Genomic DNA, 13668 nt, shown 5'->3' with positions numbered 1-13668 from the left:
TCAGTTCTGAGGCTTCTTAAAGGGGTTTCAGGTAGGGAAAGTCATACATTACTTTATTATCAGCTCTCCAAAGAAACCCAAAAAATTCATTTGGTAATAAATAAACAATATGTTTCTGATGGTTTTGCTCCTGAAAGAATGCATCTGACTGAAGTTACTGACTGAGTTATGAAAAGAAGAAAATTCAGTTGGAAACTGTTTTTCCCCTTGATTTGAGGTCCTCTCCAGACACATGAGGTTTTCTGCCTCTAATTCTAATACTCTGCTTTAATAATCTATTTCTTTTGCCTTGGCAGCTTCTGGAAGAATTGGGGACAGGCTTAATACAGCAGTATAAACCAGATTCTACCATAGCATCTGACCAGAGGGTGCCAGTCACCGTAGTAAGTACATGTCATTCAGTGCTCTCTCAGTGCTGCAGGCAGTTGTGAGGCTTGGTAATAAAGTGAAGTAAACTGGTTTCTTCCAGTGTCAAAAACTACAGCTTATGATCCGTGATGATATGGGACTGGCATGAATAAGATTTATTTGCATTTCAGTTTATTTGCACTTCAGTATGTGGTCAGATTATGTGTAACATATAGCCAGCAATTGAAAAACCAGTATTTCTTTCCCATAAAACCTTGTGTGGTTACTCATCCCGCCCAAGAGGCAGACTAGAATGGTGGGAAGAGGATTTGGAATCCAAAGACGTAAGATTCAACCTACGGAGCACCATTAATGGATGTATGAGCACAGTTTCCTCATAAAGAGGAATAATAATCTGTAACTAGATTGAATGAAACATAAGGATGCTGGCAAATAGTAGGTGCTCGATTGATGTCAATTCCCTTAACTCCCTTACCACCCTGCCACATGATTCTTATTAAATTCCTGTGACCTTAGGTTGTTTCTGTTGTCCCCACACTGTGCCAGTTCTTTGGAGGAGGAACACGTGACCCTACCGAAAAGGGCTTCTACTTGGTGCCAAAAGCAAAGTCAGCTCAACATTAGTGGTGTTTTTTCCTTCTGCCCTCCTCATCCTGCCCATTCTTTTCCGTTTTCAGTTTCCATCATCCCTACAAGGAGTTAAGACTATCTAGCCCTAGTCCTTTCCTGAGACTGCCACTCAAGCTGAAATGTACCCATTCGCAGGGAGAGGAGTTGAGCTTTGCTCAGACATGGGTTTGCACCCGAACTTCTCCCCCTGCTGGTCAAGTCACTATAGGCAAGACTCCTCCATTCACATGCAGGTTGTTTCATCTGTAAAAAAGGGATGGACTTTCTATATTACTTGCCAGTTGCTGAGTATTAAATTAGCCAAAACACTTAGCAGCCTACAACAGTATATATTTTCTCACATAGTTTCTGTGGCTCAGGAACTGAGAGTACCTTAGCTTGGGTCCCTCTGAGGCTGTGGTCAAGATGCCGGCAGGGGCTGCAGTCAACTGAACTTGACAGGGGTTCAAGGATCTTCTTCCAACGTGGCTCAGTCACATTCCTAGCAAGTTAGTGCTGGCTTTTGACAGTGGGCCTCTCTTAGCTCCTTCCCACAAGGAACTCTCCAGATCGCTGCTTGAGTGTCCTGTAGATACGGCAGCTTTCCCCACAGCAAGAGAATCAAGACAGAGCAAGGCAAGAAGCTGTGGTGTTCTTATGACCTCGCTTTGGGTTTTTTTTTTTTTAATGTTTTCAACGTTTATTATTGACAGACAAAAGATAGAGCATGAACAGGGGAAGGGTGGAGAGAGGGGGAGACACAGAATCTGAAGCAGACTCCAGGCTCTGAGCTGTCAGCACAGAGCCCAGTGCGGAGCTTGAACTCATGAATAGCAAGATCATGATCTGAGCCGAAGTCAGACACTCAACTGACTGACCCAGGCGCCCCTGAGGTTTTTTTTTTTTTTAAGTTTAATTTATTTTGAGAGAGCATGCAAGCAGAGAGGGGCAGAGAGAGGGAGAGAGAGAGAATCTCAAGCAGTCTCTATTATCAGTGTTGAGCCTGACACGGGGCTCGAACTCATGAACCGTGAGATCATGACCTGAACTGAAATCAAGAGTTGGACACTTAACTGACTGAGCCACCCAGGCATCACACCCTTGCTTTGGAAGTTTCCACAGCTCCCTACTGGTTACACAGGTCAGCCCTAGACAGGGGCTAGGTGGGGGGCCACCTCCTTAACATAGGAGGCGAAAATCCATATGGGCCATCTTGGAGGCTGGCAAGCATACCTGTCCAAAGTCTTCTGGTTTGGGGTGGGGAAGGCCCAGAGTGGGTAACTAGAAACTGGGCATTCGGGAAGGACAGAACTGGCATGTGGGACACATGGCAAAACTCGGGACTTAATCCATAGGGCAGAAAGCAGATACCGAAACCATAGACAGAGTTGCAAATGCACCTGAAATCATAGGATCTTTAGAAAGGATGGAAAGGAAACTGTTCAGGGTACCCTTCAGATGTCTACCTTGAGAGCTTTAATAAAAGTGAGATGAATCTTCATAGTGCCCACAGGAGAGCCCACTGCTAAATTTAAGAGTCTCCACCATGCACCTGACAGGGACTTGACACACAGCATTACATCTTACTGTCACCCAGACACTACCAAGTAGACATCTTCGCCCTGTGCTATTGAAGAGGAGCCAACACTTAGGTCCAGTGACTTGCCCAGGGCTGCAGAGACAGGAAGCAGCCACTGAGGGATTCAGCCCCAGCTATGCCTCTGGATCCTGTGCTCTTTGGACTCTGGCACCTGGCCTCTGGGCTGTGCGGGATGCTGATGCCCACTCGCAAGTTACACCATATATTTGTGTATATATGTGCCTCAGTTTCCTTGTGTGAAAATGGAGATAATGACACATACTTCACTTAGTTGTACTGAGGACTGAAATGGGTAGATATGTGTAAAGCCCATGGAGCAGGGCCTGGTGTGTGAGAAGCTCTCTGAAAAACATGAGCCATGGCCACTGTTACCGCCATTATCCCCTGCCCCTCCTCATGATGGTCATCACTGCCATCACTCTGGCCACCTAGCTATAGCCAGCAGTTTCCTAGTCCATAAAGTGGAAGGATGCAGTCCTTGTTTTTTTAATGTTTGTTTATTTTTGAGAGAGAGATAGTGCAAGCAGGAGAGGAGCAGAGAGAGAAGGAAACACAAAATCCAAAGCAGGGTTCAGGCTGCTGTCAGTATAGAGCCTGATGTGGGGCTCAAACTCAGAAAAGGCTAGATCATGACCTGAGTGGAAGTCAGATGCTTAACCATCTGAGCCACCCAGGTGCCCCTGCAGTTGTTTTCTAAGGCTCTTTCCTCTGCTGTGGAAGGACTCGAGGAAGCATTGATAGAAGGCTTTACGAAACGTTGCATTACTAGGACCACCTGAGGTAGTCTGAGCAGTGAGTTGGTTCTGCTGTTGTGTCTGGGGCCATGGTTGTAACTGTGCCCCTGATCCAGGTGGTGATGTTCTGGACAATGATGCTGAATGGCCCTCTGCCCAGAGCCCTGCAGAATTCAGAGCACCCGACCCTGCAGGCGAGCTCCTGTGACGCCCTGTCTTCCATCCTGCCCGAAGCTTTCAGCGGCCTGCCGGTAACTCCAGGAGGGTTTTCTCACCCTTACCTTGTGCCCCCGAGCTCCCTGTGCTCAGAGGGCAGGTGGTAGAAGTGGGAGAAGAGGCTTGGAAGTCAGAGACATTTCAGAAAGACTTCAGAACCAAAAGTTAGGAGGACCTGGGTTTATGTCTTCCACTCTCTGCTCTCTGATTTTCTTAACATCTCTAAACCTGAGTGTTATCTATAAAATGGGCATGATGTGAGGAATCACTTGAAGTGTGGGCAGTACTTGGCCGGTGCCTGCCATGTGTGTATTCAGGCTGCTCCTCTTCTTTAGTCTTCAGTGGCATTTGCATGAATTAGCTTTTATAAAGAGTCTTCCTTCAGGAAGTAGGAGAACACAGTGACCTAACTCACACAGTGGGGAAGGTGAATGGCCACAGGTGCAGTGTGTGCCCAGCACCTAGCAGGCACTCACCCAGTACCTGGATCCGCATTGCCCCTCTGCTCTCTACCAAAGTAGCCTCAGGGTCTCCCTTGTGTTCAGATGCAGATGTGTCCCAGTCGCCTGTTGTGGACAGTGGCTCATGGTTCTTTCCTTCTCACTTTGCCTCCGCCCACCTTTCTCACTGCAGAGCGACAGGCAGATCCTGTGCATCACCATGCTGCTGGGGCTGAACGACAGCAAGAACCGTCTGGTGAAAGCTGCGACCTCGCGGGCCCTTGGAGTCTATGTGCTTTTCCCCTGTCTCAGACAGGTCAGAGTGAGCCTGCACAGCCCTTCCTGCCTCTGTGATAGGCCAGGGCAATGTCTGTTTGGGGGCATGTAGAGCTCCTGAGTTAGACAGTAAGGGACGCCAAATTGCTCCTAGTTTAAATACGAGAATGCCTGTTAGTCTATTTCTAATTATTTAGCACACTGCCCAGGGCCTTAGGTGCCATGGTAACATTTATATTAATGAATAGTTGGAAGAAAAGAAATGGGACATTGCCATGGTATAGTAATAATTTAGAAAGCCAATGTAGAGTTTTTACTAAGAAGGAAATTTGCTGGGGCGCCTGGGTGGCTTAGTTGGTTAAGCGTCCGGCTTTCGCTTGGGTCATGATCTCGCGGTTCATGGGTTCGAGCCCCGCATCGGGCTCTGTGCTGACTGCCAGCTCAGAGCCTGGAGCCTGTTTCAGTCTGTGTCTCCCTCTCTCTCTGACCCTCCCCTGCCTATGCTGTCTCTCTCTCTCTCTCTCTCTCTCCTATAAATAAATAAAAAAAACATTAAAAAAAAATTAAAAAAAAAAAAAAAGAAGGAAATTTGCTTTGTCACTCTTACTTGTGACATTCATCTCACTGAGAAGTGTGTAGTGAATAGGATGTGTTTTGGAAATGCATTTCATTGTCAATGTCATTTCTCAAGGTGGAAATCAGTCTAAGCACAGATTTGTAGATAACTGTCATGGACCAGGTTGTAAGATGTTCAACAAGACCAAAATCCATAGGCTCTGGAGGTGTGCGTGGCATATACCAAAACCCTGGAAGACCTTTCTCTGGGGTTTTAATGAGTGTCCACATTGTAATACAGCAGAACAGTAAATTGAGTCAATAAATTTTGATTTTCAAATCGAAATTTGTGGTAAAGGCTTATATTTTTGTCTGAAAATAAATTTCAGAATTTCCAAGGCAGCAATGGGAGCTCCCAAAGTAACTACAGTATTTTATTTTCTCTTATAGGATGTCATATTTGTTGCAGACACAGCAAATGCAATATTGATGTCACTTCAAGACAAATCTCTGAATGTCCGAGCCAAAGCAGCTTGGTCCCTGGGCAACTTGACAGACACTCTCATTGTCAACATGTAGGTGACTCAGCCCATTTCCCCTGGGTCATTTCTGAGGTTGAGGCCCCAGGAGGATATCTTTGATCTTTACTATAAAAGAACAGTAATTCTCTCATATTGTGTAGTCACTCTTCCTGCTTTGTTGTGTTTTATTTTCCTTCAAATAATAAGATTATTAAGTCATTCTTTATATAGACATGTATGTATTCGTGTGTCAATATTTAATACTGTATGCTGATCTAAGTAACATATTCACATTATAGAAAATGTGGAAAATATGAAAGTAGAAAGTCAAAACTATAATATAGATCACACTATTCTTTAAATATCAAATTTGTAATTTTTCAGAGTAATATATTCATAGGTTAAAAAAAATCAAACGATACAAAAGGGGTCATCGGTATAAATAAAGCCTTCCCTGCCAGAGGCAACTATTGTTCCTCATGTTCTAGTGCCCTGCCTGTCATTGCTTAGCTCTCCTGTACAATGTGTCTGAGCATCTTCCCGACTTCTGCTGGCTTTTTATAAATTGTTCATTACTATTATATAATCACCACCGTGAAATGATATTTTAACCACTCCCCTGTTACCGAACATATGCATTATTTTAGGCTTTTATAAGCAATGAACATTTTTGTACAGAAATCTTTATTTTGAAATACACCTTTTGATCACATTCCTAGATGTGGACTTCCTAGATTAAAAGGTATAAACTCCTAAGTTCTTGGTATAATCAAAACAGATTCGTTGAGCTGTTCTCCCAAGTTTTTATAGTTCTACTAAATGAATGCATGTGTATATGTATATATTTAATTGAATTTTACCTTTTAATGTATTTTGTCTGCTTTGGATGGAACAGGGAAACACCAGACCCAAGTTTCCAGGAGGAGTTCTCTGGTCTCCTACTCTTGAAGATGTTGCGATCAGCTATAGACGCATCCAGGGATAAAGACAAGGTAGACCCACAGCAAAGCCTGGTATTTCTCAGTTAGAGACTTAGTGTATTATAGTCGTATCCCCCAGGTCTATCTCTGTTGAAAGGAGATAGAGAGAGTACTCAGGGTATAAAGTGGCCTACTCCACACTTGTACAGTTTCCTTCCTGTCTCCTGTCTCCTGAAAAATACCAGTGCTGTTTGTAATAGTATCCTGTGATCTGTCCGAATATCTTTTAATATTAGTCTGCTTTTGTTTTTTCCAAAAAATCTTTAGGCAGAAATGACAAGTCAGAAAGATGAACAGCCCTTGGCTCCTATTGGACTAATAAGTTAAAACATAGATATGTGTTTTAAGGTCAGGCAGACATGGTTCAAATCCTGGCTTGCCCTTTAGTAGCCGGGTGATGTTTGGAATATTATTAACTTCTCAGAAGGTCTGTTGCCTCATCTGGAACATGGAAGTCATTACATCCACCTCAGTGGCATTGGAGATGCCTTGTGTTAAAGCACCTACCATAGTACCTGACCCATACCGAGTGCTTAATTTAGTACAGTGATTCTGAAAACCTGGGAAGCCCTATGTGGACTAATTGGTTCAGAATTTCTGGGATTAGGGCCTGGAAATTGGTTTTGGAAAAAGAAAGCTCCTCAGATAATTCTAGTTTGCTGCAAAGGTTGAGACTTTCTAATGGAAAAGTACTGGACTGGGATTTTGAAACCTCACCTCTTGTCGTCTTGCTGCAAACCAGCTTTGCCCTGTAGCCTCTGGGCCTTCCACACCGTCTCTGTAAAACCAGGAAGATGGACCTCTCTGGAGTCTATCCAAAAATACAGTGAGGGGCTGTGGAGGACCTCACCTCTCTGATGGCATAGGCTGTTCAGCACACAACACCTTGCAGAGTTTCAGGAAGCTGCACTTCTACAGGCTGCTGTTTTCATTGGCTTTCTGACTTGAAGCTGTCTAAGACTTCCTGGGTTTTTTAAAGGTGAAATGATACTTTCTGTAACATGTCTTTGTCAAAGTAGATTGCTAATGCTTTTTTTTTTTTTTTTTAACTTTTTATTATAGGTAAAAAGCAACGCAGTCCGGGCCCTTGGAAATTTGCTTCATTTTTTACAACCATCTCACATAGAAAAGCCCAGGTTTGCTGAAATCATTGAGGAATCTATCCAGGCCCTCATTTCTACTGTGCTGAATGAGGCTGCCATGAAAGTCCGATGGAATGCTTGCTACGCAGTGGGGAATGTATTTAAAAATCCTGCTCTTCCCTTAGGTAAGAAGGTGTCCTTCTAGTGGAGGGCCTCAGGACAGCACACCGAGCCTACAGTGGTATTCAAGATGTTCCTGGTAGTGTTAACTTACCACATAATAGAAAAAATGGAAATGTTCTGAATGCCCAGGTTTAGGGGAATGGTTGAGATAAATCACAGTATGTATATTCAATGGGATCTCTTGGAATTATGTATACAAAAAGTTTTTGATAATCTGGGAAAGTACTTCTGATATTAAGCAAATTAAAACAGGATATGCAGTTGTTTCTACAGCATGATCTCAGTAAATGGGTGGAAAAAAGACTGAAAGGAAATTAGCCTGATCATTAACAGTGATTGCCTCTGGAGGGGGTGATGAGTAGGACTTTTTTCTGCTTTCATTTTTCTACAAGAAGATGTTATTTTAACAAATGATTGGGGGAGGGATGAAAGAAAAGCTGGCATGGAAGAAAAGGTACAAATTGGAAATCCCATATGAGCCCTTGGTACTGAAGTGGGCTGCTGTGTAGGAAGAGGGCACTTCAGTAATGACAGGCCGTGTACCTTGATAGAGCATCAGTGGCTTATAGCTGCTTAGGCATATAGATCAAAGCCTCCAAATCCCCATTCCCTTTCCTTACCAGCATTTGCCCTGTTTGTCTCTGTGACAAGATTTTAAACAAGGTGTGTTTCTGGAGGTAAAACCATTCTGGACCAGCAGAGCGTGCATCAAGTTAAGGAGATCTGGCTCTGGTCCCCTTTATTGCCATGACCTCCAGGCTAGGGGATGCCTGGCTGGTTCAGTTGGAAGAGCATGTGACCCTTGATCTCAGGGTCATGAGTTTGAGTCCCATGCTGGGGGAAGAGATTACTTAAATAATTTAATTTTTTTAAAAATGCTCTGAACGAAAAGCTAATGGAGAAGTAGCTTTATGGCTTTTTCCATGGAGGAAATAACCCCAAATAACCTTTGGAGTTGGAGCTCATTAAGGTGGGTGTCTGCTTGCCTGTCTTTAAAGGCAGTAAAGAAGTTAGGAAGGGCTGGGAGAATTAGGGAAGCTGAATTCTTTAAAAAACATTTTTTTAAATTTTTTAATGTTTATTCATTCTTGAGAGAGAGAGAGAGAGAGACAGCGGAAGTTGGGGAGGGGCAGAGAGAGAGCAGGACACAGAATCTGAAGTAGGCTCCAGGCTCTGAGCTGTCAACACAGAGCCCGATGCAGGGGTCAAACCCACAAACTGTGATATCATGACCTGAACTGAAGTCAGACACCTAATTGAGCCACCCAGTCTCCCCTAAAATTTTTTTTAAATTAACTAATGAATTTATTTTTGAGAAAAGGCATGAGTGAGTGAGGGGCAGAGACAGAGGGAGAGAGAGAATCCCACTCAGGCTCCATACTGTCAACACAGAGCCTGCAGAGGGGCTCAAATTCAGTCACTGTGAGATCATGACCTTAGCTGAAGTCAGCTACTTAACTGATTGAGCCACCCAGGCACCCCAGGGAAGCTGAATTCTATTCTATTGCCCATCTTGAGGAATAAAAACCACTCCCAAAACTGAGTGGGGAGTGGTAGCTCTGATGAGAAAGAAAGCAGGCTGATTTCCTGGGACTGACCAACAGGAAGGGAGAGAAGACAGAGCTTGGGACTCATCTTCTAAAAATTAGAGAATTGAACCTTTTCTGAGTACTCTGTTCCCCAGTCACTGCCTAGATGGCATCTTCTTTTTCTTTCCAATAAAACACATGACTTGCTATGTCCAGAGCAGTGTCTGGATACTAATCTGGATGACGAAATATTTTTTTTTTTTCCCTAGGGGAGAGAGAGAGAGAGAGCGTGAGCAGGGGAGGGTCAGAGAGAGAGGGAGACACAGACTCTGAAATAGGCTCCAGGCTCTGAGCTGGCAGTCAGCACAGAGCCCGACGTGGGGCTCGAACCCATGAACCGTGAGATCATGACCCAAGCGAAAGTCGGACGCTTAACCGACTAAGCCACCCAGGCACCCCTACGAAATATTTTTTGTCAGAATGAACAAGGCTGAGCATACGGTTTTGCAGTGTGTGCACTGCTCAGAAGCAGGTGACTGAGAGCACAAGTGGGGTTACAATTTAGTCTGCGCTCCTCAAGCCTTACCCCCTTAGGACAGCCTCTTCCCAGAGAAGAAGCCTCTTTCACTGTTGCCAAAGTCCCCATGTAGAGTAGCAGAGGCCCCATGTATGCGGCAGGCTGTTTAGGGGAATGGGAAGTTTGGGGGTCCATACTCAGCCTCTTCCCTAGAATCCCATAGTGAGTACTGGTCACCCTGATCTTATAGGGTTAGCATGAGAATTGAGTGAAAATCTAGTGATTAGCTGGAGCATTAGTGTGTGTGCTTCCTCCGCCCTCTCCACTCCCCTGCTTGTTTCTAAGCCTTCATCTGTTGTAATGCCGGTGGGTTCTTTCTAGGAACAGCGCCGTGGACCTCCCAGGCCTACGATGCCCTGACCTCGGTTGTGACATCATGCAAGAACTTCAAAGTGCGCATCAGATCTGCCACTGCCCTTTCCATCCCGAGCAAGAGAGAGCAGTATGGGTCAGCTGGGCAGTATGTCCAGATCTGGAATGCATTGGTCACTGCCTTACAAAAGAGTGAAGACACCACAGACTTCTTAGAATTCAAGTACTGTGCCAGCCTGCGGACCCAAATCTGCCAGGCACTGGTCCACCTCTTGAGCTTAGCCAGTGCCTCAGACCTGTCCTGCATCAGAGAAACCCTTGAACTGAATGGGGACATGGTGCAGTCCTTTCTCCTACAGTTTTTAAAATCAGGAGCAGAGGGAGATGACACTGGAGCGCCCCACGGCTTAGGCGAAAGAGACCAGATGGTCAGAACAGCCCTGGAGCACATAAGCAGCATCCAGGGGCTGGCTGGCGACTCAGCCAAAAGGACCATCATGGACTTTTTAGAAGATACCCTCACCATTTATTTTGACTCCTCTGGATCACAGGTGATGCTCCTGGGACTGACAAATCGGTGAATAGTCCACCATACTTCCAGGTGTCACGTGGGAATAGAAAGACCCTAGCTTGAGTATCAGATATGTGGGATTTAATTTTAGGGGCAGAAACAACCCATTCAATTTTATTCAGAATGGGCTCGCATCTATTTAAATTCTTCTCAAAGGGCTTAACCACTTTAGAGAGTGGTTCTGCCACATTGGCCACAGTCCGGGTTGTTGGAACCTATTACCTGTGCAGCCGGGAGCCAGGAAATACGGTTGTAGGGTGGGCTGAGCAGACTGGGTGGTGTGAAGGGTGTTTGGCCTCAGACACCAAGATAAAGACAAAAAAACAAAAGAATTTAGGAATTGTTATACTGTACATTGTGTCTCTGGGGTTTTTCTTTTTATAATAAACTAATGAAAATAGTGTGCCCATAACCTCCTCTGTTTTTAGATCAAGTTGCATTTATAGGAAGCCTCAGGCAGAGCTGATGTTTGGCTGGTTTGCACTGGGGTAGCTACTTCAGTTGCTAAAATACTGAAAAGTTCCCCACAGCTGCTGCACCGAGCTCCCGGGTGTGCACCCTGGAAGCCCACCCTGTGCCTCCCCACAGGCCTCCCGCTGAGGAGCTGCCTCCTGGCACGTGGCCATCACCCTGAGCCCACGGCCAGTTTGCCATGGCCGCACCACCACTGCGGCCTCAGCTTCCTAACACCCCTGAGGAGAGTTTGGCCCCTACACTAAAGGTATGGTTGTTTCCCCACCTTTGCATTTGTGCCTTAAAGGAAGAATTCTTTAATTTAGATGGGCTTTTTAAGTTATATTTTGATAATGTCTGAGCAGTTATAAAAGTGATTTCTCACTGAAGAATTATTTACATTTACATTTTGCATTTCTCTCTTAACCACCAACAGTTTATGAGAATTGATTTCATGTAGGAACTTTGATACATAAAAGAACCAACTAAAATTACTCCATACTTATATTTGATCTGGGATAAATAAAAATCAAGATTTATAGAAAGGGTTTTGGCAATACATTATTTAACTGTTGTTATTTAGCTTAAAATTCATAGCTTAAAATACATATGTCCTCAGCATTTCTCCTTTGCCCCTGAGTTGCTCTTTCCTCTACTATGTTGTCGGTTGCTCAGGACATACTACCCAAGCAGATGGGAGCAGATGAGTCTGGTAACTGAAAGCCCACTTTTCCATCGGTAGAATGTCAACCGGTTTCCAAACAGACTACGGGTACAGTAAGAACACCTGTGTAGAACATTCTTTAAGCTTGCTTTTCTTTGGATGTGATTCTGGAAACAAATTGCTACAGAGGCCTGAGGACTGAGGTGAACCTGTACTGATCCTAATGATGAATCTTGGAACTTCCTTCTCTTCAAGGAATATGTTATTAGTAGCAGCTTGTTTACTTGTCCTAAAAGTAAAAATGTGGCATGGAATAGCCACTGTTTGGGGGGCTTTCACTGGTGAGCTTCTTGATAAAATATTTGTGAAATGACTTTGAGTGGTTTGATTTGATGATTTGCCCTTATCCTTTGTTTATCTTGAATAAAATGTATTTATTTTTAAAAAACTTTCACTTGTGTACTGGTTTCCTAGTTTCTGAAAACAGATGTTAGTGTGTTTCATATGGAGGGAAAAGCCCAAGGGTGAGCACTTGTAGAAACTCCAGGAGCCCGGGGTACAGCACTGTGGGTATACCCGAGGGGCAGGGGTTCCCTCAAGCCCCGCGCCAGTGCCTCAGGAAAGCTGCCATCGTCAAAGCCTCATAGACAGTAAAGTGTTAGAACAGATTATGATGCAGAAGCAATAGAAAGTCCAGCTCTGATGCAGAAATTCTAATTCAGAAAGTTCAAACCCTGAACTTTCTTTTGATATTTAAAAGAAAAACGGGTGCCTGGATGGCTAAGTTGGTTGAGCATCCATCTGACTTCGGCTCAGGTTATGATCTTGAGGTCCGGAGTTCGAGCACCACGTTGGGCTCTGTGCTGACAGCTCAGAGCCTGGAGCCTCTTTGGGATTGTGTCTCCCTCTTTCTCTGCCCCTCTCCCGCTCACGCTCTGTCTCCCTCTCTCTCTCTCTCAGAAATAAACATTTTTTTTAAAAATTAAAAGGAAAAAGTCAACCAGGAGAAGAGACCATCCAGATATAGATGGCTAGAGCCTCTGTTTAATAAACTGACAGAATGATGACGCCTCACTTCCTTTTGAAGCTTCTCTGTGACCACTAAAAGAAACCCACTAATTCTGACCCACTTGTAGGCCCTGAGGAAGGCACAGGCTGTAGCCTGTTGAATGGTATTAGTTCATAGTAAAGCAGGGGTCCTGTAGTGATTACAGGGCAGCAGGGACCCCAGGGATACCAGGGCAATAACTGCCTTGATTTTGACATCTGTACATGAACACAGACCCTGAGCAGAACGTCACCATCTTTCCAGCACAGGAGTTCTGTGATTTCTAGCTACTCTGCTTCCTTTGGCCTTCACTTTGTGAGTACAGTGCAGTGCTTAAGAGCCCGAGCTTGAACCCTGGCTCTGCTGCTTTCTATCTGTGAACATCTTGTGCCTTAGTTTTCTCATCTGCAAAATGGGGATAATAATGCCTACCTCATAAGGAGATTAATAATAAGTAAGTATGTAAATAGGTGGACAGTTCTTCAAACAGCTTCTGGTACTCAGTAAATGTCAGATATTTTCCTTGAATTTTCAGGGCACTAGGCAGAAATACTATCAACACACCATGGCTTTTCATGATGACAAATAGCTGGATTCTCCTGACTGCACCTTCGGATGAGGTGTGACCTGGGATGCCTTGGGAACCTGGATCCAGCAGTGTGGGAGAGGCACTACCGCAGGATCTCGGTAGCCTGCCAGATACAGCTCACCATCTTGCTCCTTCAGGTCCCTGTGGACAAGGGAAAGGACTTGATGGGTGGGAGGCCACATACTTAACAGGGCAGTAGTGACACCTTCCCTAGTTCTGCTCAGGACCCATCCCTAAGGGCCAGTCAGGAATTACAAATTCAGTGTCCACAAGCTTTGGAATTACACCTGGGTTTTAAAGGACAACTCTACAACTTAATAACCACACCCCTGGGCAAGTTACTTGACCTCTCATCTGTAA

General features: G+C 44.7%; 1 protein-coding gene across 1 annotated transcript in view; it reads left to right on the top strand.

The window, feature by feature from the left end:
- The window catches only part of HEATR6 (HEAT repeat containing 6), a 41541-nt gene extending 29428 nt beyond the window's left edge, over window positions 1-12113 (top strand). The window contains exons 14-20 of the mRNA XM_039256358.1: window positions 297-383; window positions 3429-3563; window positions 4162-4284; window positions 5250-5374; window positions 6216-6312; window positions 7363-7567; window positions 9993-12113. Coding sequence (XP_039112289.1) covers window positions 297-383; window positions 3429-3563; window positions 4162-4284; window positions 5250-5374; window positions 6216-6312; window positions 7363-7567; window positions 9993-10564 — 1344 coding nt within the window. The 3' untranslated portion in view covers window positions 10565-12113. The remainder of the gene's footprint in view (window positions 1-296; window positions 384-3428; window positions 3564-4161; window positions 4285-5249; window positions 5375-6215; window positions 6313-7362; window positions 7568-9992) is intronic.
- Window positions 12114-13668: the final 1555 nt, after the last annotated feature.

This window comes from Hyaena hyaena, unplaced genomic scaffold (assembly GCF_003009895.1).
Source record: "Hyaena hyaena isolate Hyena2069 unplaced genomic scaffold, ASM300989v1 scaffold_568, whole genome shotgun sequence".
Classification (NCBI taxonomy): domain Eukaryota; kingdom Metazoa; phylum Chordata; class Mammalia; order Carnivora; family Hyaenidae; genus Hyaena; species Hyaena hyaena.
The sequence above is the reverse complement of the archived record's forward strand: the minus strand, read 5'-3'. Positions and strand labels throughout refer to the sequence as shown.